Source organism: Vipera ursinii (genome assembly GCF_947247035.1).
Source record: "Vipera ursinii genome assembly, chromosome: 13".
NCBI lineage: Eukaryota > Metazoa > Chordata > Lepidosauria > Squamata > Viperidae > Vipera > Vipera ursinii.
The window spans coordinates 9,471,096-9,497,960 of NC_139526.1; the positions used below are offsets into that span (position 1 = coordinate 9,471,096).

The 26,865-nt window shown below is 42.3% G+C and overlaps 1 protein-coding gene across 1 annotated transcript in view; it reads right to left on the bottom strand.

Annotated features, from left to right (window-relative positions):
* Window positions 1–26,865, bottom strand: part of WDR90 (WD repeat domain 90) — a gene marked incomplete at its 5' end in the record, with an annotated part of 63,009 nt that overhangs the window by 10,674 nt on the left and 25,470 nt on the right. Inside the window, 19 exons of the mRNA XM_083372428.1 lie at window positions 1,659–1,770; window positions 2,756–2,924; window positions 4,485–4,675; window positions 6,489–6,648; window positions 7,837–7,958; window positions 8,259–8,358; window positions 9,066–9,166; window positions 11,096–11,290; window positions 12,308–12,439; window positions 14,248–14,285; window positions 14,396–14,529; window positions 15,332–15,460; window positions 16,114–16,275; window positions 17,684–17,814; window positions 19,259–19,389; window positions 20,953–21,092; window positions 22,094–22,329; window positions 23,496–23,612; window positions 26,381–26,511. Of these exons, the coding sequence (XP_083228554.1) occupies window positions 1,659–1,770; window positions 2,756–2,924; window positions 4,485–4,675; window positions 6,489–6,648; window positions 7,837–7,958; window positions 8,259–8,358; window positions 9,066–9,166; window positions 11,096–11,290; window positions 12,308–12,439; window positions 14,248–14,285; window positions 14,396–14,529; window positions 15,332–15,460; window positions 16,114–16,275; window positions 17,684–17,814; window positions 19,259–19,389; window positions 20,953–21,092; window positions 22,094–22,329; window positions 23,496–23,612; window positions 26,381–26,511 (2,631 nt within the window). The remainder of the gene's footprint in view (window positions 1–1,658; window positions 1,771–2,755; window positions 2,925–4,484; window positions 4,676–6,488; window positions 6,649–7,836; window positions 7,959–8,258; window positions 8,359–9,065; window positions 9,167–11,095; window positions 11,291–12,307; window positions 12,440–14,247; window positions 14,286–14,395; window positions 14,530–15,331; window positions 15,461–16,113; window positions 16,276–17,683; window positions 17,815–19,258; window positions 19,390–20,952; window positions 21,093–22,093; window positions 22,330–23,495; window positions 23,613–26,380; window positions 26,512–26,865) is intronic.

Sequence of the window (26,865 nt, forward strand, 5' to 3'; positions counted from 1 at the left end):
ATAATAAGTCACAAGGCAGCTGACATCAACACGATTTAGCTTGTGTAATGAGTACCAAGCAAACAATGAGTAACAGGACAAAATTTTCATGTCAAAATGTATTGGGTACCAAATTCGCTGAGTTTCAAAGCAGTTGAGTACCAAGGTACCACATTGTGTGTGTGTGTGTGCACACACACGGATACATTTACACACAAACTCACGCATCATTATGAGGCATCCCTGCCTTTGGGAGGGGGCTGGACTAGAAGACCTACAAGGCCCCTTCCAGCCCTGTGATTCTGTGATTAGCTGCCCAAAGAAGATCTGTTTTCTCGGGACATTTGTTGTTGTTAGTTGCGAAGTTGTGTCCGACCCATCGCGACCCCATGGACAATGTTCCTCCAGGCCTTCCTGTCCTCTACCATCTTCTGGAGTCCATTTAAGCTCACGCCTCCTGCTTCAGTGACTCCATCCAGCCACCTCCTTCTCTGTCGTCCCCTTCTTCTCTTGCCCTCCATCTTTCCCAGCATTAGGCTCTTCCCCAGTGAGTCCTTCCTTCTCATTAGGTGGCCAAAGTATCTGAGTTTCCACTTCAAGATCTGGCCTTCTAAAGAGCAGTCAGGGTTGATCTCCTCTAGGACTGACCGGTTTGATCGCCTTGCAGTCCAAGGGACTCGGAGGAGTCTTCTCCAGCACCATAGTTCAAATTGAGGGCTAGATATTTAATTTAGCTGTGCATTTTTTCAAAAAGTGGGAGTGAGGCCTTTAAATATGCAGCGTTTACCTTTAAGATGTGTGGGCCTCGTAGCAGGCTGGGGAATTCTAGGAGCTGAAGGTGCTTTTCAAAAGGCAATTGAACTTCCTTGGGGTTTTTTTCCCTTGAAAATGTTTCCCTTCTCACCCAAGGTGGCTAAAGTATTTGAGTTTCAACAATAAATTTAAACTGTTTAAATAACTAAGGAGAAACCTCCTGACCATGAGGACAATCAACCAATGGAACAGCTTACCCCAGAAATCGTGGGTGTTCCACCACTGGAAATTTTCAAGAAGAGACTGGACAATCACCTGTCTGAGACAGTGTAGGTTCTCCTGCTTGAGCTCTATTCTATTCTATTCTATTCTATTCTATTCTATTCTATTCTATTCTATTCTATTCTATTCTATTCTACTCTACTCTACTCTACTCTACTCTACTCTACATCTGCTTCACTTGAGGGAAGTGGGAATGCCATAAACCAGACATGTCAAACACAAGGCCCGGGGGCCGGATCTGGCCCGCAAAGTGGTTTCATGTGGCCCGCGAAGCCATCCTGGAAACAGTGAGGGAACGGCCCCCACTGCCTTGGCCCTGGTCCAGAGACCCTCCTTCTGCCAGAGACCCCCAGATCTGTCCCACTCCTGCCCAGGCCCCCATAGCCACCCTTGATGCGAACGATTTAGAGCTGGCCACGCCCACCCAGTAGGCCATACGCACTCTAGCCACGCCCACCCAGTAGGCCACGCCCGCCCTGGCCATACGCACCCGGCCCCCGGAGGGCAACCGCAATGCTGATGCGGCCCTCAATGAAATTGAGTTTGACATCCCTGCCGTAAACAAACATCGTCTTTCACAGACACCATGAGAATAAGTGAGAAAAGGAAGCCCCAGCAGCTCTCCGCAAACTGGTATCTCACACCTGGCATCAGATCCTTTGACTCTCAGCTCTTGGACTGCGGCCACTGACCAAATCTGGATCTTCTTGGTGTTGCTGCCGCTGACCAGTCGGTTACGGTGACACTGCAGTACTCCTAGAGAAGGAAAGGGTTATTTCAGTTAAAACAGATTTCCTCCAAATACTGCTGGAGACTGCAGAGATCTGCCCTCCTTGTTAGAGATGAGAAACTAGGTAGAGAATTAAGGGTATGAGGATTGGGAAGCTCCTGGGGTGACTGTTCTCAGCCGTCACTTCTGCAGTTCTTGGAGCAATCAACTACCTTTTAAACCAGATCAGGAGCTAATGGCGGTTCCAGGATGACTCCGTTGAGAAAGATAGGGTGTCATGGTTCCGATGAATAAGACAAATCAAAAAAATTGCAGGCATAATTATTTATCTAAAAGTCTTAGTAATGAAACGAAACATCGGCACTCATGGAAGGATGCCAGAATCTGAAATCTCTATCCTGCAAACCCATCGTAACACACACATAATCCCCGCCCTTAACTACATGTCATAAATCACATTATCCAATTAGTTTCACATATGAGGTCTCTCCTCCCATTCTGTACGCGGGCTTCTCATCTTCTCAAAATAGTCGTTATAAAAATTCCCTCCCTCCAAGTTTCAAAGTGAAGCAGTTTAAACAAAGGCTGTCTCTTACATTGTCAGTGCAAAAACATGTCAGTGTTTGCACCATTGACATAGGGATAGTACCAGAACTTTCTTTCACTGAAGCACCATCAATTCCAGTGTGTGTGAAATGAAATATCATTAATTCAAGAGCCTTCTCGTGACTCTTTCCCCCCACTATGTATTCAAGATGGACTGTGATTAATACATGTGTATACAGGTTTGATATTATTTGTCTATAACTTGGCATGTTTGGATTTTGCTGCTCCTATTGTATTAATAGTGTTGTTCTCGGGAGGGTGACCTTGTTTGGTGGGTGGCTTCCGTTCTTTCGAGAGCGGTGCATCAGAACTTCATTTCAACATGCGCCTTTGTGCACACAGCAAAATGACAATGAAAGTAATCTTGTCTTACTATATGAAGCCTAACACAGGGCGGAGACCCACCAATCTCGCCATCCACAGCCTCCCAAGTCATGAAGCAGGAATTCGTCTCTGTGTCCCAGGTGCAGATCTGTCCTGTGCTAGTCCCAGTGTACAGGAGGCAACCAGAGCTGTAGCACATGGATGTCAGCTCCACCGCACCAAGAGCATCAGGAGCAGGGACTCGCTGGACCTAAAGGAGGAAGGAAGATTATGCTTAATCGGCACCCCAAAAGTAGCCCAAAGCTGCCTTAGATCTCTTATGAGTCACAAGGCTGAAGTCTTCTCTTTGACTATGGTCGACAACAGGGGTAGGCAACCTCAGCTTTTTTATGACTCACGGACTACAACTTCCAGAATTCCTGAACCAGCCATGCTGAGGGAAAAGAGAGAGGTTTCCAAGCTGGCTCAGGAATTCTGGGAGTTGAAGTCCACGAGTCATAAAACAGCCAAGGTTGCCTACCCCTGGTCTACAAGAAATCCTCAACTTACAACTGGTCACTTAGAGACCATTCAAAGTTGCAAAGGACCTACCTCGGGGCTAAGTACAGGTAATCCTAGACTTCTGACTATAACTAAGCCCAAAATGTCCATTGTTAAGCAAGGCGGTTGTCAATGAATTTTGCCCTGTTTTATGACCTTTTGGTCATGATTGTTAAGTGAATTCATGCGGCTCCCCCCCTTGACTATGCTTGCCAGAACCCAGCTGTGAAGGTTGCAAATGATCACGTGACCCTGGGACACTGCAACCGTCATAAATACATGCCAGTTGCCAAGCGTCCAAATTTTGATCATATGACCCTGAGGATGCTGCAACGGTTGTAAGTATGACCAGTCATAAGCCGCTTTTTCCAATGCCATTGTAACTTCTAACGGTCACTAAACCAATGATTGTAAGTCGAGGACTACCTGTATAACCCAGATTTGAAGTGCCAACAGTCGCCTTCCCCCAGGCTCCATGTAGTCATGTGTCTGAACTTCAAGCCCTCAGGCAATTACTTCCAGTTTTGGGCAAAACCACGCCTACAGCGACCCGTTGGTTGGCTTAAGGACTAGAGAGTTTACTTAATGACCACAGCTGCCACTTTACAACTGCGACACAAAGGTTTCACCTTTTACCTGTTTTACAACCATCATGACTTAACAACCACGATGAGCAGGCTCCATTACTGTCATAAGTCGAGGATTCCTTTTAAATTTGGCAAAATGTCAAGTAAAATTCGTTTCTCTCGTGTATATGTATACATACAAACTAGACTGTGTTGTTTCTCTGGGTCATATATGTGTGAGTGAGCATGTGGGTATATGCATAATTATTATTCTTTTTGTCAGATTTTATGCATTGTATATTGGAGGTGGGTACCCTTTGAGAGCTGTAGACAACAAAATCTCATTTTAATGTATGCTGATTAATGTACATTTAAAGTGACAGTGTTATTCTATTCTATTCTATTCTATTCTATTCCCATATTCTATTCTATTCTATTCCTATTCTATTCTATTCCCATATTTTATTCTATTCTATTCCCATATTCTATTCTGTTCTATTCTATTGTTCTGTTCTGTTCTATTCTATTCTATTCCCATATTCTATTCTATTCTATTCTGTTCTGTTCTATTTCTGTTCTGTTCTATTATATTCCCATATTCTATTTCATTCCATTCCATTCTATTCTACTCCATTCCATTCCATCCCATCCCATCCCACCCCACCTCACCCCACCCCATATACCTCAGGGAAAAATATACCTACTTTGAGGCTGATGTCAGAGCCCTGTTGCTTCATCAGCCAGAAGGTCACAGCTCCCTTCCCCACACAGGCAAGTTGTCCCACAGAAAGTGGATTAAAGGCCAGGTCATGGACTGGCTCAGCGAGACGGGTGGAGGTCATCAGATCGTAAGTCTGAGTGTTCCACAGAGCGACGACCCGGTCTACATAATCTCCTGCAGGCACAGAAGTAAAAGGCCAATCTGGATTTATTCGTTAAATCTCGATGCCTGATAACTCTGGACTTCTTTTAGCATCTAGGTACACTCTGTTTTTCTCAGATTCAAACTAAAACGTGAATGCTAAAATCTGCTTGTGAAAAAATAAATACGAGGAAGATATTTTAATCCAACCCAGTGTTTCTCAACTTTGGGAACTTTAAGATGTGTGAATGTCTGTGGAGATCCTCAATCACCCAGATCATGGTTGTCCCAAAGGCGCTTGTCAGGACCACCATGCTGGTGTCCTGCCATTCGGCTGGAGGGGAGGGGGGAAAGAAAGACTGTTGGCATATCTCCACATACTTTTGCTTTCGCAGTAATCGCAGGGGAGGGATTGTCTTTGGAGAAGAAGCAGACTCCTTCCCAGCTGGTTCCCACCTGCTTCTAAGGCCATCATGCCCTGAGGGTGACCTGTTATCTGCCTTGCACCTCAGCGTTCCCAAAACAACCACGCAGCATCACATTGGCTGCCAGTGGACTGGTCATGGGGTTTGGCTTTGGGGAACTGAAAGAATGGCTTTGGGCTTTGCGCGGGACTCTTAGATTCCGCCTGACTTTTCTGAAGCAGAACATCCAGATTCAGCCATAGTTTCATTCCATACAGCATTAACCTTGTGAACTCTCAAACTTCCTCCTTCCGTTACATATTTAAGATGGACAGGGTTTAATATTTATTTGTTATGTATAAGTAGGGGTGTGGGTCTATACATATGTGCATATAGTATGGTTAGGTGTGTGTCATGTATGTGTTCCACTTTAAGAGCAACTAAATTTCATTTTTGATACGTGCCGTTGTGCCCACAGTAAAAAAAATGACAATAAAAGTCTTATCTTACTTTTACTCAGTAAAAGTTATTCTGATTAACATTAACGGAGTCAAGAGTTGTGCTTTCCTGAGGGGACCAGCTGGGGAAAGTCCTTACAGTGCTTTTCAAAAGACAACTGGATTTTCTAGGGTTTGTTTTTTTTCCTTGAAAACATTTCGCTTCTCATCCAAGAAGCTTCTTCAGTTTGAAGAAGAAGAGAACTGAAGATGAACTGAAGAAGCTTCTTGGGTGAGAAGGGAAACATTTTCAAGGGAAAAACCCCCCAAGGAAGTTCAATTGCCTTTTGAAAAGCACCTTCAGCTCCTAGAATTCCCCAGCCTGCTACGAGGCCCACACATCTTAAAGGTAAACGCTGCATATTTAAAGGCCTCACTCCCACTTTTTGAAAAAATGCACAGCTAAATTAAATATCTAGCCCTCAATTTGAACTATGGTGCTGGAGAAGACTCCTCCGAGTCCCTTGGACTGCAAGGCGATCAAACCGGTCAGTCCTAGAGGAGATCAACCCTGACTGCTCTTTAGAAGGCCAGATCCTGAAGCTAAAACTCAAATACTTTGGCCACCTAATGAGAAGGAAGGACTCACTGGAGAAGAGCCTAATGCTGGGAAAGGTGGAGGGCAAGAGAAGAAGGGGATGACAGAGAATGAGGTGGCTGGATGGGGTCACTGAAGCAATAGGCGTGAGCTTAAAGGGACTCCAGAAGATGGTAGAGGACAGGAAGGCCTGGAGGAACGTTGTCCATGGGGTCAAGATGGGTCGGACACGACTTTGCAACTAACAACAACAACAACAAGCCCTCAACTAGGATGCCGTAGAAAAAGGCACTGCTTGTTGAAAATTAAGGCAGCCAAAATGCACACACCCATCATAATTGGTCAAAAACATCCACTCGTCTGGGTGGAATACCTGATGCCTTCTCATCTCCCTTGGCTATACCAACCTAGAGTGACAAGGAAGCGGTCGTCTTGAGAATACGCCATGGCTTGCACTTGGTTTTCATGATGAAGGAGAACTTTTTCACAAGTCCTATTTTGTACATTCCAGATGCAAATTTGGCAGCGCAGGTCTCCTTCACCCTGGCCAGATGCAGAGGCAAGAACCTAGAAGAATAGCCCATGTCATCAGGGAGATCTCAGTAAACAATAAGGAGATTAACTGTTTAACGAACAGGAAAATACAATTAGGCTAAAAAATAAATAAAGCAGCTGCAACTCAAAGCCACACACACACACACACACACACACAGAGAGAGAGAGACAAAGAGACAATGAGTTTTTAATGCTGCTCAAAACCACAATCAGACAAAGGACTGTGATGGCCATGTGTCTCGTGATTAAGAAACTCACAGGCAATTTCCAGCAGGGCTAAAAGTATGTTAAGATACAGCTCTTGTTTTAACAAGATGGTGTGAGTGTGTGTATATAATATTATAATATAATAATATAATATAATATAATATAATATAATATAATATAATATAATATAATATAATAATATAATATAATAATATAATATAATAATATAATATAATATAATATAATAATATAATATAATAATATAATATAATATAATAATATAATATAATATAATATAATATAATATAATATAATATAATATAATATAATATAATATAATATAATATAATATAATATAATATAATATAATATAATATAATATAATATAATATAATATAATATAATATAATATAATATAATATAATATAATATAATATAATATAATATAGACTTGCTGAGTGGGCTATTGCAAAAAAAAAACCTGCCAACTTACATGAAAAGCACTTTAGATATTTATAAAATATGTATGCTTATTTGCATGTGAGAGAGTTCTGATCACACACACACACACACACAAACGCACACACGTGTCAAATGATCACATTTTGGAAACTTGGCAACCAGCTCACATTTATGGACCATGTTTTTTTAGTGGGTTTTTGCCCGTTTCCAGCATTTACTTCCAGTTCCCGGGAGGGGAAAAAATCCCCACTGGGAAAATGGACTTGTTTAACGACAGCAGCATTCGCTTAACGACCCCAGTGTTTGCTTAATGTCAGCCACAAAGCAGTTCATAACATTAGGCACGATCACCCCAATGACCCGACTTGATGACACCACCCTAACTCAGGAGCATAATTCTGGGTTCAATTATGGTTTTTCTTAAGTCCAGGACTTTTATTCAAAAATTAACACAACCTGAACGTCAATAAACGGCCATTTCTTTGTGATTCTGGTCAGCTTCTCTGTAGGGAAATGGCGGGATGGTCATACCTGGGCATTGTGACTGAGAGCTAAAGTTGAAATCTCTTCCGGGTGACCCAGCCAGTGCTGCTGGGATCCAGAGTGCAAGTCTTCCACAATCAGCACACAACCACAGCTGTAGGCGAAGAAACCTAGCAGAGGGGGGGGGAAATTACCCATTATCATCTAAAACCCTAACCCTACCCTTCCCCCGGACATGCACACATCCCCCAGATTGCAACACACAGCTAGGCTTAAAAATATATTGCAGGGTCAATACTGCAGGCCAAAGAGAATATTCAAACTAAATTTGAAGGGGCCATCACAGTAGATTTGGAACGTGGGTGTTTTTTTTTTTAAAAAAAGGGAGATTCAGAAAGCCTTTCAAAAGTTCCATTGAGGGTCTGGAAAAGAAAGATGGTGGATTTGGGGTTTTTATTTCATGGCTGTACCTGTGTCGGGGTTCCACACCATGTTCCCTCGGGCGTTCCCGTTGTAGCCAATCACAGCTTTCAACTTCAGACCCTCGTTAGCAGTTGGAGAAGAGAATACCTTAAAAACCAAACAGGAGCCCAGTAAAAATTGATATACTTAGCCCAAAATTTCTGTTGCTAAGGGGCGCATTTGTTAAGTGACTTTTGCTCCATTTTACGACCTCCCTTGCTACAGTTGTTAAGTGAATTGCTGCAGATGTTAAGTTAGTAATATGGTTAAGTGAAGCTGGCTTCCCCATTGACTTTGTTTGTCAGAAGGCCGCAAAAGGGTGACCCCGGGGACACTACAACCGTCATAAAGGTGAGTCAGTTGCCAAGCGTCTGAATTTTGAACACGTGACCATTAGGGATGCTGCAACGGTCATTAAGTGTGAAAAACAGTCAAGTCACTTTTTCATTGCTGTTGTTACTCTGAACAATCTCTAAGTGAACTCTTGTAAGTCAAGGACTACTTGTACTTTACACATCAGTAGACAAACACACACTGCATATTAAATTAATGTAGAGCTATTTTCCCGAGAAATTTTTTCAGAATAGCTAAATCATTAAGAAACGTTTCTGTCTACACTCAGATAGACTGGGTTAACCACACTAAAACAACCACACTAAAGCATGTTTTGCTTGGCGTTGCCTTACAAGCCTTTTAAGATTTGTAAACCAGGACTGATAGCTCAGCATACCAACCCCGCAAATCAGTTTTATACAATAAGTCAGCACTGAACAACTGGCAACCATTTCTCCCCAGACTCCCAAGCTAGGTCTCACCTTGGAAGGTGCTGAAGATTTGAAACGGGGTATGAAGTGCCGGTAACAGTCTGGGGGGATGATATTTTGGGGTATGGACTGTTTCGTTTCCTTTCCTCTGTCTAACACATGAGAAAAAGCAAGCAGATTGTGTTAAATTTTAGTATTCTAGCTCTAAAAAGATCCAAAGAGATCATTATTCTCTTGGGATAGAACATGCTGTAACTTTGAATTTTATTTTATTATTCATACTGTGCTAACTTCTGCCACTGATACTTATGAAGTGCCTAGATTTTAATACCTGCAATTTATAAACTCATATGTTCAAGCGTTTAAAAGCAGTTAATTATATATTAAAAATTCAAACCCAATTCCATATTTGTAGATTCCCTGTTCATTCAGGTTGTGTTTTATCTTTCTATAATTTTTCACCTCTTTCCGTTTGTCTTTTTTTCAAACTGCCTAATAAAAATAAAAGTGGGCATTGTTCTCACAAGAAACTTCTCATACATTATTTCCATTTAGTTATTTGTGAAGGCAGGTGCATATCTTCCAAATTATTATTATTGTTGTTGTTGCTGTTCTTGTTAGCACAGTCAGCCAGATGTTCAGACTGGATTTGGCACTTTTGTCCACCTATCGAGTCTGTTCCAAGGACCTGGGATAGATACCTCTGGCTGCTTGATGATGTTAAGGGTCAAAGTATGTAAGCTGTTCTGAGTAAGGCTGCCTTTTGCAATTGACCGACGGTGATTTTTTCAATGCTTTTTTAAATATATAGATTTTATTAGTTTTTATAGTGTTAGGGATAAGGTGGGGTCAGGATTAGGATTGGGCTTCGGGTTAGGGTTGGGGTTTTTCCAAATAACATTTTCAATATTTAGCAAACAGCATAGTGTCTACGTACCTGTGTTTAACAGTAATAGGTAAAGGTAAAGGTTCCCGCACATGCGTGCTAGTCGTTTCCGACTCTAGGGGCCGGTGCTCATCTCCGTTTCAAAGCCGAAGAGCCAGCGCTTGTCCGAGGACATCTCCGTGGTCATGTGGCCGGCATGACTAGACGCCAAAGGTGCACGGAACGCTGTTACCTTCCCAATGTAGTGGTCCCTATTTTTCTACTTGCATTTTTACGTGCTTTCGAACTGCTAGGTTGGCAGAAGCTGGGACGAGTAACAGGCGCTCACTCTGTTACGCGGCACTCGGGATTCGACCCGCCAAACTGCCGCCCTTCTGATCGACAAGCTCAGCGTCCTAACCCACTGAGCCACCACGTCCCTTTTAACAGTAATAGATATGGTTAATTACCATAAACAATATGTTAATTAGTCACTCAATAGCCTTCTTCTTGTTGTTGTTAGCTGCGAAGTCGTGTCCGACCCATCGTGACCCTATGGACAACCTTCCTCCAGGCCTTCCTGTCTTCTACCATCTTCTGGAGTCCATTTAGGCTCACACCTACTGTTTCAGTGACTCCATCCACCCACCTTATTCTCTGTCGTCCCCTTCTTCTCTTGCCCTCAGCCTTTCCCAGCATTAGGCTCTTCTCCAGTGAGTCCTTCCTTCTCATTAGGTGGCCAAAGTATCTTGAGTTTCAGCTTCAGGATCTGGCCTTCTAAAGAGCAGTCAGGGTTGATATCCTCTAGGACTGACCGGTTTGATCGCCTTGCCGTCCAAGGGACTCGCAGGAGTCTTCTCCAGCACCATAGTTCAAAGGCCTCAATTCTTTGGCGCTTAGCCGTTTTTATGGTCCAACTTTCACTGCCATACATTGCAACTGGGAAGACCATAGCCTTGACAATACGCACTTTTGTTGACAGGGTGATGTCTCTTCTTCTTACTTATATTCAAAATTGCATATCACGTTCCTTTCTCTCTGACTCGTTTTTCTAGCCATTGCATGATTTTTGTCAATGCTGATGGTGCTCAAGTTTATTATTAAATTTTATTATTATTATCAAATTTATTTGCTGCTTGTCTCACGGTTCAAGGCAACTCTTGAGATTATTCACAATGTGGAATCTTTTAAAAGCACCAGGATACAGCCAACTTACCACCTCCTGCAGGGCTGTGAGGGCTTGAAGAAACTGGAGCGATGTCAGGGTTCACAGGCAGAGGCCCTTCGTGTTGGACAACATCATTCAGCGCAAGAACTGAGTGGCCAGTAGTCCCATTAACAGCTTCCCCATTCTTCCCTTTCAAACGTGCTTCTTCTTCTTCTTTTTCTTCTTCAGAAATAGACCAAGTGTCTGGGAGAGAGAAAGGAGAGGAAAATGACAGGGGGAAGCAAGTGGCTCCATGTGCTTTTAGAACAATCGGAAGACGTGGAGAGAGCTGGCTCATAGCACCCGCCAAGAGTCAGACAGGACGGAATGGATCACTTTTTCATTTTTCAACCTCAGCAATTTTAGGATGGATGGATTTTTGCCCCATTTTACAACCTTCCTTGCCACAGCTGTTAGATGAATCACTGCAGTTGTTAAGTTAGGAAGAGGATGGTTAAGTGACTCTGGCTTCCCCATTGACTGTGCTTGTTGGAAGGTCGCAAAAGGGGATCGCATGACCCCGGGACACTGCGACCGTCATAAATATGAGTCGGTTGCCAAGCGTCCGAATTTTGATCAGAATTCCCCAGCCACCGTGAGGAGTTGAAGCCCACCTATTTTAAAATTCCTGAGATTGAGAGACATTGTTTTAGAAGATAAGAGGAACAAAAGAATGGAACCCATTCAGGAGCTGCCTAATTTATATATCTTCCCACAGCAGAGACAATGGTTGCTGTCTTGGAAAAGAAATTCTGGACAAGGAAGAATAGTCCCTCTCTCCAGATGTGGTGGTAGATATCTAGCATTACGCTGGCATATCCCATAAACAGAAAATGTACTGCCAAATTCTCATAAGACACCTTCTGAGAATTACACCCAGGTCAGAATCCCTGTTCATGCAGAAGGAAGTAAGCTTGGAGACCATGATAGAAAACTGTCCAAAAGAAAGAAGCAATATTCATTTATTTACCATAGTTTATTTATTCAAATGTATTAAATACCCCCCCCCCATTCCAATGGACCAATTATCTCCTCTCTCCTTCCCGGCTCTCTTATGGGATGACAGATATCATCTTCAATGGAAAGGCAAGACCCATTGTGTTTTGATCAAATGTCTCTGGAAAGGCAGGTGATAAGACAGCCATGAGGGGCATTAAGTCTGTAGAATTGCACAGGGAAGGCCTGATCAGTTCCTACGGTGCTGAAATTTTCTTTGCTCACCCTGCTCAACCAGCCGGTGGAGAGCACTGAGATCCAGACATGGAGGAGACACCACAGTAGGCAAAGGAACCAGCTGGCGGGGGGCATCACTGGACCCAGGCGGTGAAATTTGTACCTTCTCCAAATTAGCTTCTGTGGAGAAACAAGAGGCGACATCGGAGGATAGTTTAAGGTTAAGATTCCCAGGTTCAGACGTTCACTCTGATTCTGTGTAACCAGATGAACTGGGGCCAATCATCCATTCTTATAGCCAAAACCAGCTTAATAATCTTGTTGCCAAGATCACTTCCAGAAGAAGAGAAGAGGTGGAGATATATTCCCAACACCTTTGACACACAGTTTTCTTCAGATCCAATGTCATCTATCTCTCTGTGTGGGATGTTGGGTGGATTTCCAGGAGAGAAGGCATGCATTCCAGAAAAGCCAATAGCACAGATCTGGGCTGTCCAACTTGGCAACTTTTAAGACCACGCTGCCTGGGGAATTCTGGGAGTTGACGTTGCCAAGGTTGGGCACCTCTGATATAGGTAGTTTAGCTGGGAGGAAGAGAGTTAAGATGGCTCCTCCCAAATAGTTCCCAGGGCATTTGTTAATGGTGCAAGTAATCTGCTTTACTTAGGCCAGATTTCTGTCTACAGGTGAAAAACAATAAAAGGACTTAGAAGAAACTCAACGTGTCTTTCCAACCCACTCTCTACCAATGAGGCCCCATGCATTCCATTGGTACTTAGCAACTGCTTAGACAACCAGGCAAGGACTTGACCCAGAGCTCTATCTCATCTTGCTGATCTAAGTAAGAGAAGCCCACAGGACAAGTGAGAAAGGTGGCACATAAAAAAGAGGCAGGGTTTTCATCATGCAGTCTCAGCCATCATCTGTTTGATGCCCACCTTCAGATACTGTATCCCTGCAGACCAAGATTGTATCTCCATCTACAACAAACTCAAAAGGGTCTAGGACAGAGGTCTTCAAACTTGGCCCTTTGATGCCTTGTGGACTTCAACTCCCAGAATTCCTCAGCCAGGCACACGTGCCTGGCTGAGGAATTCTGGGAGTTGAAGTCCACAAGGCATCAAAGGGCCAAGTTTGAAGACCTCTGGTCTAGGACAATTCGCCCCAGCCAATTCGCTACAGAACAATTCAATGCTGCATTGTTTCATTCAGTTACTTTTATTTTTGGTAAACACGTTTTCGTGGAAATTATTGTAACTCTTGTACTTCTGGACTGACTTTCTTTATTTTATTATTACAGCTAGTCCAAGGGTAGGCAACCTTGGCTCTTTTATGACTTGTGGACTTCAACTCCCAGAATTCCTCAGCAAGCGTCCCTGGCTGAGGAATTCTGGGAGTTGAAGTCCACAAGTCATAAAAGAGCCAAGGTTGCCTGCCCCCGAGCTAGTCCTTGACTTAACAACAGTTCATTTAATGACCGTTCCATGTTACAAGGGCACTGAAAAAACTGACTTTTTTCACACTTAGGGACATAGCAGCATCACCATGGTCACCTGATCAAAATTCAGACACTTGGCAACTGGTTCACGTTTATGACGGTCGCGGTGTCCCGGGGTCACATGATCCCCTTTTACAACCTTCTGGCAAGCAAATGAATGGGGAAGCCGGATTCACTTAACAACCGTGTTACTAACTTAACAACTGTAATGATTCATTTAACAACAATGGCAAGAAGTTGTAAAATGGGACAAAACTCCCAAATGTTTCACTTAGCAGCCTAAATTTGGGGCTCAATTGTGGTCAAAAGTTGAGGACTACCTGCACTAGCCACGGTTCCGTCAAAAATAATTTAACTCTGTTGTATTTGTTGTATGGTCCCGCAGAGTTGTCCCGTTCTGAAGTCACAAATTTCATCCTCACGTTTTGTAGACTTGCTGTGGAAGAGGCAACACCAACTGCATGACTCAGAAAGCAAAATGGCAACTTACCAACTGGAGGAACCACTACGGGCCCAGGGGAATCGATCCTGCAATGGGAACACAGAGTCCGAAATAAGACAGTGGGATTCAAATGTAGAGGTAGGTTCAGAAAGAAAACACCTGTAAGATTTTAAATGAGGAAATTCTGCGTTCTTACTCCTCCTTGAAGGGCTGCTCGGCAAAGACCCCTAGGAAGTCCCACAGGAAGATGGCGTCTCCAACGCTGAGGACCTGCTTTTGGTCAGGAGTGAACCTCACCTGCTGTATTGGTTCAGAGTGTCCGATGAACACCTGGGAGAAAGAAAAGCAGAAGACCCAACTTTCTCCTTCACAGCTTCGTTCCCACGGCTTGGGGTTATATGCTTGCTAGACAGGATTTACTACTACAGGAAGGATCGTGGGTAGTCCTCGGACATTTTGGGAAGATTTCAGCTCGTAACCTTATCATGTTTGTTGTCTGTGGCTTTAAAGAGAAACTTGGACCATCGCTTCAGAACACGATATTCACTGTAGCTAAATGATCCGGCTCTTCTTCTGGACTGACATATATATGAAGAGCCGGATCATTTAGCTACTATGAATATCGTGTGTGGCTGTGTGTGTGCATGTGTGTGTGTGTATATTTTTTCATGAAGTATGCTTCTTTTCTTGGTTTTGGGGTTAAGCAATTTTCATTTTACTTTTGGTATAACTCATTCTACCTGATAAGTGAAGTAGTTTTTAACTTAAGATGCAAAGAACCCAGAGGCATTAATGAATAATGAGAAGAGCAGCAAATATTGATCTTAAAACATTTAGAGAATCATGTAGTGGGTAACTTATCCCATCCCTAGTGTGTGTTCTCTCTCTCTCTCTCTCTCTCTCTCTCTCTCTCTCTCTCTCTCTCTCTCTCTCTCTCTCCCTCCCTCCCTCCCTCCGTCCCTCTCCCTTGCACACACACACACACACACACTTTTTTTTAATTGGTCTCATTCCAGTCCATTTCTGTTAACATACTTTAACTGAACGTTGTATTATTTTAATATGCCTATCAAGTGACCATCATTAATAATGAGGATGGTAGAGAAATCTAAGATTGCCCCAACTTACTTACCTGGCAGCTGACATCAAATCTCATTTCATAATCCCACACTTTGATACTCCTGTCACCGGCTGTGAGAACATACCGGCCATCGGGACTCAGCGTTAAAGAAGAACAAGACTGTCTGTGAACTTGGGAGACCTGCAATCAATAGAGAGAATCACTAACCTTGGATCCCACTCTGGAACTGAAGGCCCTCCGTTAAGCAGCAAAACCCTTAGCGTATTCCTGCACGGTTCCACCTCGTCTCTTCTGGGGTCGGTCTTCAAAACCACCCACGCGAGCATCAATGCAGGTGGTCCCTGACTTATGACAGCTGAGCCCAAAATTTCTGTTGCTAAGCGAGACAGTTAAGTGAATTTTGCCCCATTTTACAACCTTCCTTGCCACAGTTGCAGTTGTTAAGTTAGGAAGAGGATGGTTAAGTGACTCTGGCTTCCCCATTGACTGTGCTTGTCGGAAGGTCGCAAAAGGGGATCGCATTACCCTGGGACACTGAGACCGTCATAAATATGAGTCGGTTGCCAAGCGTCCGAATTTTGATCAGGTGACCATGGGGATGCTGCAATGGTTGTAAGTGTGGAAAACGGTCGTAAATCCCTTTTTCCAGCGCTGTTGTAATTTCAAACGGCCCCTAAATGAACTATCAAGGACTACCTGTAGTTAATAGTAATTTAGCAATTTTAGACTCATAGAACATTTTTTTCCTCACAAGACATGGGTAAACGGGAAAATATGGAAATCCCAGGAAAGTCCCACCTCTGAAAGGGAAACAAAAATTGTGGGTCTCCTACCACTCTGATTAAGCGTCCAGTCTTGGCATCCAGCACCAGGACCTTCTGGGAGGACGTGGACACCAAGAGATGGCCGAGAGGAAAAGGGGCGAAGCAAAGTCTCACTGCGGCATCCAGGGCCGTGCTGTCCAGATCCAATATGCTCACGTCGATTCTTAGCAGCTGGCATGCATAGATAAGGAGTAATCTTAAGTAAGCTCTGTTTACTTAAACTGGATTTATATTAGACCAGGAAATGGGCAAAGAAGCTAGCTAGGGGTGACAACCATTGCAAGCCAGATGAAGAAAATGACACAGATTTATATTCCTTTTTTCACCCTAGGAGCTCAAAGTACACAGCATGGCCTGTTCTGGGGGTGTCAGATGCACCGTTTGTCAGTGATCTCTGACATGTACTCACAACACAGGTAGTTTTATATTTATGCTTAAAAATACTTTTATATTTGTGCTTACATATGTGAATGCTGTGCACATAGGTGCATCTACATCTGTGGGTGTGGTTCTCTTTATGTGCACGTGTCAAGGGAGGGAAAAGATAGATAGATAGATAGATAGATAGATAGATAGATAGATAGATAGATAGATAGATAGATAGATAGGATAGATAGATAGATAGATAGATAGATAGATAGATAGATAGATAGATAGATAGATAGATAGATAGATAGATAGATAGATAGATATAGATAGATTAGAAGAGATAAATTGATAGATTAGTAGAGATAAATTGATAGATTAGTAGAGATAGATTAGAAGATATATATAGACAGAAGAGATAAGACAGATTAAAAGATATAGAAATAGATTGAAAGATAAATTGGATTTATCTTTGTTAGCAATCCAAAATATTTACGCAAATAATGATTGTCGCAGTTGCGACTACCGCCTGTGGACAGCCTGAGTTTGGGCTGATACAGGCAAAAAGATTTGGCCCAAGACATATCTCCCCTGCCTCTTCCCTCCCTGATGCAGCTGACAAAGTGAGAAAGAGCCTGTGGCCTAGAAGTTAAAACAACTGCCTAATGTGCAATCAACCCAGGTTCGAATCTCAGAAGGGTGTGGCTGACTGAAGAGAACAAATAAGTTTGAAATAGCTATATCAGTCTCCATTTAATTCTTTGTTAGCAATCCAAAAAAATTATGCAATTAAAAGATATATAGATATAGATTAAAAGATAGATAGATAGATAGATAGATAGATAGATAGATAGATAGATAGATAGATAGATAGATAGATAAGATAAGATAGATAGAAGGCAGACAGGCAGATAGATGATGGATAGATGATATATACTGGATGCAGTATTCCAGGTGTGGCCTTACTAAGGGTTTATAAAGCGGTACTAATACTTCACGTGATTTTGATTCTATGCTTCTGTTTACACAACCAAGGATACTATTAGCTTTTTCGGCTGCTGCCAATTGTTTTTTACTTTTTTATTATTTATTAAACATATTTATATAGGTGCCTAACTCACACCTAGTGACACCAGAGCTTCCCATGGTTTTGCTAGCATTATATCAGCAAGAAATTTTACCCGCTTTTGAGATGCACGCGCGGGATAGTTACCTCATCCAGAGTGTGAGCATCCATGAGGGTAACAATGTATTTGGAAGGGCCCACAAAGGCCAAAAGACGACCTTCGCAACTGACAGACAATGCGTCAGGACCATGATCAGCGTCCTGGGACACCACGTTAGCTGAAGGAGAGTCAGACAGTCAAGTTCTGTTGTAAATCATGATGACTGTTAAGTCCAACTCCCACTATTTGGCATAGCGGTCATTAAACAGAAGTCACAGTCGTTAAGCAAATAAAAGTACAGGTCAGGGATCTTCAAACTTGGCAACTTTCAGACTTGTGGACTTCAACTCCCAGGAATTCTGGGAGTTGAAGTCCACCAGTCTTAAAGTTGCCAAGTTTGAAGACCCCTGGTATAGGTAGTCCTCAATTTACAACAGTTCATTTAGTGACAGTTCAAAGTTACATCACTGAAAAAAGGTGACTTATGAGCATTTTTCACACTTACAACCATTACAGCCTCCACAGGGTCACGTGATCAAAATTCAGACGCTTGGCAGCCGACTCATATTTATGACGGTTGCAGTGTCCCGGGGGGGGGTGTCACGTGATCCCCTTTTGCGACCTTCTGACAAGCAAAGTCAATGGGGAAATCCAGATTCACTTAATAACCGGGTCGCTAATTTAAAAAGTGCAGTGATTCACTTAACAATGGTGGCGATAAAGGTCGCAAAATGGGGCAAAACTCACTTAACAAATGTCTCACTTAACAACAGAAATTTTGGGCTCAATCGTGCTCGAAAGTCGAGGACTACCTATATTCCCATGGGTGTTTTTTGCTGGAAACTGTCCCAAAACACCACAAATCGGTCACGAGACCACACAGAACACTGGAACCAGCCATAAATATGAGCTGGTGGCCAAATGCCCAATATGTGGTCAGGTGAGTGTGTAGGTGTGTGCAACTAGTGGAACACAAAAACTTAAGTGGCTTTTGGGGGGGGTGTTGAGATTCCTTGCTAGCCAGTGGACTCGGCAGCTGAGTCTGGGGACTGGGAGGAGGGGCCTGGAGTGCCATCAGAGTCAGAGGACGGCCCCTCTACTTGTGCTCAGGCTGAGACACAGCTGTGCTGGGAAGCTGAGTCAGACTCTTGAGGACTCACAGCTGGAAGACATCATAGATGCTCGCAAACACCAACAGGCAACAAGAGCAAGACAGAGGAATGCAATGGGGCAGCTTCAAAGGCAGAGGAGAATGCATTAGGAAGCCAGGCCTTGGGCTGCATAATAAAAAGGGAAGGTGTGGGAGGTGCTGGTTGCTGAAGGCAACTGTTTGTGAAGGAATCAAGTTTCATTGAATCGTGATTTGTTTGCCTTTGCCTTTGGACATTTTGCAGGTCTGTAAATAATAATAATAATAAAAGGGCTTTGTTTTTCCTGCGGTTCCAGCCCGCTTGTTGGAAGAGGGATTTCTCCTTTTGAGTTTAACAAGGACTTACGTAGGCTGGGACAGAACAGGAGGGTCCATTGAATCTTTGAATTGTCACCGAATGACCGGTTCCAAATGGAGCACTACCTATTGTAAAGTCCCTCCTTAGGACAAAGAAGTAGAGTAGAGCACTTACCTAACACTCGGACCGTGTGACTTTTCTGGATGGCGCAGTTGTAAAGGCTCAGCGTCCCCTGTGTGCAGGAACTGTACATGAAGTTGCCATCTGGAGAGAAGGCCAGACCAGTGATCAGACCCCGGTGCTGCCTGTCCAATAATTGCCCCCCAAACAAAGAGGCAAAATGAGGAACGAACACAAAGAAGAAGGAAACCAGAGGATGACAAAAACAAGGGCCGTTATATCCCACAAGCGCAAGACATTAAGGTTTCTCTCCCTTCAGTTTAAGCCCATAGTAATCCTGCAGTTATCGGCCGGAGAGCAACTGCTTCAAACTCACCCAGGGAGCTATTTAGTCCGGCAAGATTTGAATTGACATTTCCTTCCCCCCCCCCCCCCGCCCCCATCCAAGTCCACTATATTTTTTGGTGCAGTTTTGCACAATAGTATATTCTTAGAGTTTACTTTTGCACTATAGAATATTTTGTTTACTTTTGCACTACAGTATATTTTGAGTTTGCTTTTTGCACTACAGTATATTTTGAATTTACTTTTGCACTACAGTATATTTTGAATTTACTTTTGCACTACAGTATATTTTGAGTTTGCACTATACTATATTTTTACTTTTGCACTACAGTTTATTTGTTTACTTTTGCACTCGTTTACTTTTGTACTAAAGTATATTTTAGCTTAATTTTGCACTATAGTGGGTTTTTTTGCACTATAGTATATTTTGTTTACTTTTGCACTAGAGTATATTTGTTTACTTTTGCACTAGATTACTTTTGCACTACAGTATATTTTAGCTTACTTTCGCACAATACTATATTTTAGTTTACTTTTGCACTAGTTTATTTTTGCACTATAGTATATTTTAGTTTACTTTTGCAATGTAGTATCCTTTTTAGTTTACATTTGCACTATAGTATATTTTTAAGAGTTTACTTTTGCACTATATTTTTTAGAGTTGTGTGATGCTCAGAGTTATTTGTTGTAAAAAGGGGAGCATCTGCCATTGGAAAGGCAATAAAAATGTGTCTCTTTCTCCAGGCACTTGGGCTAGGATGAGTAACGTTCTCCCCACTGGTGACGTTATATAGTTTGATTTTAATCACTATATAATTATTTTAGATTGCTCTAGTGGTGTGTGCTATTTTTCTTTTCTATTTTTGTATAATGATTTGGGTGTTGCCCAGAGTCTTGTTATCTGAGTTGAGTGGCCATGTTGAATGTTTTATATAAACAGATAAATCAGAAGCAGAAATGGGATATAGGTAGTCCTCGTTTAGAGACTGTTCAAGTTATGAGTGATAAAGAAGTAACTTTGCAACCACTCCTCACATTTACAACCTTCATAGGTCGGTAAACAAAGGAACGCTGAAATAAGATTCCAAGCACTGTTGCAGTTTCACTTAGCAACCGCTTTGCTTTATGACCAAATTGTCGGTTCCAGTTGTGGTTACTAATGATGACCTGTACCTAACATTTAACGTATCACCCCAAAAAACACTGATAAGTGAATGAATCATTCTAAATCAGATGATTTGTTTTGTTGTTTTTCTTTACTGCATTACAGGCTAATGAGTGTATTTATTTCATATTTATTTTCTCCTCCAAAGAAACATTCCCTTTCAAATCACTGTCCCCCTCCTCTTGTAATGCATGCAAAACATTCAAAATGTAACTATGAAATTACACAAAGACTTTACTTGTGTTCTTCTAGCAGCCTTGAGGCGGCCAAGCTGATGGTCCTCACCACGCCAGTGTCGAAACCGCAAGCGAAAATAGGCTGCAAGGGATGAAAGGCCACAGCGCACGGGATTTCATCTGAGGCCGTGAATTCATAAAGCTGTAAGGGGACAGAGTGGTATCCAGGTGAGACAGAAGGAGGGAGCAGAAGGAAATGGTCCAAGAGTTGCGTCTTGGTGTTAAGGAACTTTTTAATACTTCCATTCAAGAAAGGGAACAACAAATAAGAAACAATCAAATCTCCCTGACTTCCACTTTTGCAGAAGAATGTCTGGCACAAAAAAAAAATAGCAACAGTGGGCAATGCTGAAATGTAAGAAATATTTAGCACACGCCTTAAATAAATTTAACATAGCCTGAAATCTCCCAAGAAGTCCAAACGCTAACCTTAAAAGCCAGAAAATGTTGGCCTTGCCTATTCTGTGTAATTCAGTCTCGACCACTTTGTCTTACAGCTCTGCCTATGGTATGCCTCGCTTCTTAACCGCAAGGAGGTGGCCCATCTTTAATTTAATACAGTGAAAGCATCAATGGCAAGAAAACAATTAAAGAACAGAAAATAGAGATGATCAACCAATTTTTTAAAAATTGTAGCTGACCATCTGCTGTTATCGCATGAAATAGCGATGAAAACAACAGAAGCTACTTGTGGATAAGATAGGTTGCTTTTTGTTGTGGAGAAGTATGGTTTAACAGGCCTTAACATTTTATTATGGGATTATCGTTGTTTTGTTACATCTAAAACAAAATTTAAAAACTGTAAACTGCTTTACCAATCCCAACATAACCTGTAAGCTGAAGCACTGGTTCTTTTGCCCAAAACTAAGAACAAGGACTATGAAAAGTCTTGTGGCTTCTTAAAAACTGTCGCTTTCTTTGCACAAGTTTCTCATTTATCATATTCACATGGATTCAACCTTAAGAATACAGATCAGGAGATTGAGGGATCGGATATCTGACACCTTCCAGGAAGCTATAAGCATCTATTGTTAAAATAATGTTAATCTTTAAGGTGCCACAAATGAGTGTGCGTGTTTCTTTGTGTGTGTGTGTGTGTGTGTGTGTTGTGTTGTGTTCTGCTGAACAAAGTTCTGAAATCACCTGCTGCATACACTCGACATTCCAGACGCGAATGGTACTGTCTTTGGACACAGTCACCAGCTGTTTCTGGGAACTGTCCACTGAAAATGCCCAGACTGTGCCCACGTGGGATCGCATGATCGTGCAGTAATCTCTCGACTGGATGTCCAAGCAGCCCACGTTCCCAGTGGCGGTGGTACACAAAACTTTCTGATTGTCTGGGCTGATTCGAACCGAACTCACTGGATTGTTGTGCTCTGGAAGAAAGATACCTGTTCGGTCAGCATTCAGGTGACATGGTTAGATTCACCAGGCAAAGGAAACGGTGAGGCGTCTGGAGATTCTTGGCGAGGATGCAAATAGCTACATTAGCTTGGCGAGGTTTCTGTTTACAGGAATAATACAGGAAACTGCTCAGAAATTATTGATTTATAAAATGTGTTGGCTGTCCATCTTACCACAGGGTAACTTCCACGTGTCTTTCACGTTCCATGGGACGTGACAACCAGCTAAGGATGTGTCTAAGGCAGGACTAAAACTCAGGGTCTCTCTGTTTCTAGCCTGGTTCTTTAACCATGACGCCAAAGTAGCTCTCAAAGAACTAGATAAATCTATGCCAAAAAAAATGTAATCCTAGTAAGGGAGAGATTTGGTACATGGAAAGCTGTTAGAAGCAGAATACATAATTATCCCCAGGCAAGCTAGCCGACAGGAGATTCAAGACAAGCAAATGGAAATATTTCTCTGCAGAGTAGCTTTTTTTAAGTCACTGAATTTTTCGTTTCAAACTGTGGAACCATTGGCTTGGGCATCTTTCAAAAGAGATTAAACTCATGGAGGATATGCCCTAACTGTAGAGAGAGACACAAAGGAAACTGGACATCTAGGGCCATGGAAAAAGATGCCAGAAGGGGGCTAGAACAGCACTCTTCACGTACTAAGATGTCAAATTCTGGAACACGGAATGTCGCACACACACACACAAAAAAAAACAAGATCTGCTTTCTCTCTTATCCCATCATGCAGGACACAGAATAATGGCCTTAAATTATAGGAAGACTGGGAAACTGTTCCTGGCCGTTCAAAAGTGGAACCAATGACTAAGGGGAGTGGTGGGCTTTCAATAAACGCTTTAAAACCCAAGATGGACAGCCATCGACTAAGGAAGCTTTAATGTCGATTCCAGTAATGAATACGAAGTTAGACTCAATGACCTATTTCAATCCCACTATTTAATGATTGCGCAACTACCTAAGGCCATGGATTAAAATCCCTTCAAGCTCAGGAGGAGAAGTAAACCAGTCTCCTAGAAGCCAGCTTATGTCCTCAGGCGTCACCTGCAACCTTTCCAAAGGCATCTCCAGTTGATCCCCTGAACAGAAGGCCTACCTGGTTTGTGGGTTTTTTTTTAAGCTCTACGCACCTGCCTCCAGGAAGACTTCTGAGAAGTCCAACGGCCACAGGCGCAGGTAGCCATCATCAGAGGCAGTGGCACAGAAAGTTGAAGAGAGGCAGATGCTGTTTAGGGATATCCCAGGGCCTGCCGGGGGGGGGGGGAGAAAAACAAAACAGAAATCCAGGATTCTCTGAGACACAAGAACTGCCAGCGCTTGAATCCTTTCGCCCCTCCCCATCTCTAATTGATGCTTAATATCTAAAGGCCTATCTCGTTAAGACCCCTTAAGATAACGTTCTACAATTATCCCAAAACAACGACCCTTCGCTTCAGTAAGTGTCAAGACTGAGTTGGACTTTCACCTACATTTTTCCTTCGCTTGCAGCTTGACAATAACGGGGTGTGTGTGTGTGTGTGTGTGTGTATGGAATGCAAGGGTGGGGGGGATGGTATCCAAGCAAGGTGGCATTTCAAGAACACAATGAGCAGATGTCCCAGCATGGATGGCTCTCTCCCATTGCAAATGGTATAGGGTTTCCTGCCTGGGCGGGAGGTTGGACTAGATGACCTCCAAGGTCCCTTCCAACCTTTTATTCTTATTCTTATTGTTGTTGTTTTATGAACAGAAATGATTGGTGGATGTTATGGTCTGTGGGCGGCCTCTAGGGAAAGGGGGGAATTAACTATGCTTGCTTTTGGTAAGAGATAAGATAACCTTTATTGTCATTTTTTTTTACTGTGGGCACAACAATACACATCAAAAACGAAATTTAGTTGCCTGCTCTCAAAGTGAACACATACCTGACACACACCTAAACATACTATATACAACATATACGTTAAAAAAAAAGCCTTGACAAATACTTAACACATATCTCCCTTGCTTCCTGCTAATAAAGAGAGAAAGAAGCTGTGGCTCAGGGAGTTAAAACAACTGCCTAATATATAATCAGCCCAGGTTCGAATCTCAGATAGAGGGTATGACTGACTGATGAGAACAAAATAAGTTCGAAATGGCCATCTCAGCCTCCCTAATTCTTTATTAGCAATCTGAATAATTTACACAAATAATGAGCTGTCATAAGTTGACTATATCCTGTGGATAGCCTTGGGTTAGGCAAAAACAGGAAAGGAAGAGTTAATTAGCAAGGTGTATTAAAAAAAAAAGCCTTGACAAATACTTAACAACATATACGTACTATATACAACGTATGTATAGACCCACACCCCTACATGTACATAACATTTGAATATTAAACACTGCCCATCTTGAATATATAACGGAAGGAGGACGCTTGAGAGTTCACGGAAAACCCAGAGCTGGTCTCGCTTCTTCTGTGCCAATGTGTGTGTTGTTGTTTTTTCAGTAAAGTTTTATGCTCTGGTAAAATAATGTCCCAGGAGTTTCTTTTCCTGGATTTGCCAATTGGACAGTTGACAATAGGTCTGCAAGAAGAGACTTCAGATACCACTGTTCTCTTTTTTGACCCACAAACTGATGTAGCTCCTGCCCCCACTAAGAAGCCATTTTGAGTCTAGGAAAATGCAGCCCGACCTAAATAGAATTTCTTTTTCAGGATTGCTCCAGTTTATAGCATCGCCCAAAGTTGTAAATTCCGTATCTCCAACATGACATCCACGAGCACCAGCTGTCTGATGGTTCTTCCCTTAATGCTTGCTACCCGCAATAGATCACCTGATCTTATTTTATTTATATTGCTTAAATCGGGTGTCAAACTGCCGGCCCGCGGGCTGGAGCGTCACGGAGAAACCGTGCCCATCCCATTGCCAGCAAAGGGAAAAAGTTCCGATACGTCACGCAACGTCATGAGTTTGACATGTCTGGCTTAAATTATCAAAAAAATATAGTCCTTGACTTATGACCATTTGTTTAGTGACTGTTCAAAGTTACAATGGCACTGAAAAAAGTGACTTATGACTGTTTTTCACACTTCCAACTGTTGCGGCATCGCGTGATCCAAATTCAAAGGCTTGGCTACTGCCTCTTAATTATGACGGTTGCAATGCTCCAGGGTTATGGGATCCCCTTTTGCAACCTTCTGACAAGCAGTGTCAATGGGGAAGCCAGATTCACTTAACAACCGTGTTACTAACTTAACAACTGTCTAGATAGATAACCTTTATTGTCATTTTTTTTCCCTGTGGGCACAATGGTACACGTTAAAAATGAAATTTAGTTGCTTCCTCTCAAAGCGTACGCATACATAACACATTTAAAACATACTTAGCAAGAGAAATGTTGGGCTTAATAGTGGTAGTAAGTCCAGGACAACCTATTTTAGCTAGCATCCTGCAAAGGGAAGTGTCAGCCTTGAGTGTAAAGCCTGTTTTTCAAGAACGCCTCCAGACCCTGTTTAGCCTTCTTTTTTTTTTAGTTCTTTTGGGCTCCTCTAAATCAAATTACTCCTTTTTTTCCCCTTACAGAATGACATCACTAAAAAAAGCTGGATCTGAAGACTGCGCTTGATTTGGAAAGATGCCCTTAATGCCCATTTAAAAAGTCAAAATGTAAGGTAAGATGGTAGAGACTTGACGAGTGTGTCCAATGAAACACCCTTACAAGTCGAAAACGTTCACTTGGCCTCGACAAAGTTAGAAATGGCTGTGATAGCTGAATGCCTGAAAAAATCCCAGAAACACTCACTCATACCTCAAAACACTCCTTTTCCACCTGGCTGACCTGGACTGACAGGGATTTTAGTTATGTTTTTAATTTTTTAACTCTAATTTTAATTTATTTTAATTTTAATTTATTGTACAGAGGCCTTTGATTTTAATTTTATCTTAACTTCTGTATTTATTGTATGTTATTGTTGTTAGCCACCCTGAGTCCTTCGGGAGATAGGGCGGCATATAAGTCCCAATAATAAATAAATAAAATAAATAAATACCTGAATTAAAACCTGGCTTCTCTCGTTGATGGACGGGTCCTGCCTCCAAGGGCAAAAGGCGACGGACATTTTTGACAGTGACATTCTTGTAGTCAATTTCTAAAACATGCCCACTTCTACTGCAAACAAACCTAGGGGAGGGAGGGAGGGAGGGAGGGATTGTTTTAATTCTTAAAGCAGTTCTCTTTTCTGGCTTCTGGCTACTGCGTCACCAGTAAGTCACTCTGATCATAGCAGCAAATGAAGAACTTTTCCGTAAATAGACTTTGCATTATGTAAAACAGTATCAAGACCCCTCTGGAAGTAATGCTACGGAAAGATGTTATAAAAGTATGCTTAATAAACCAAAATAAAGAATCCACCAAAAAGAATTGGATCGGTTATGGAGCAGCATCTTATACTTCCATGCTAAAATATGTAGGAGGCAAAAAAAACCAAAAACCTCTACAGATTTCCTGGTTGTGCTAATTATAAAACTAACTTTC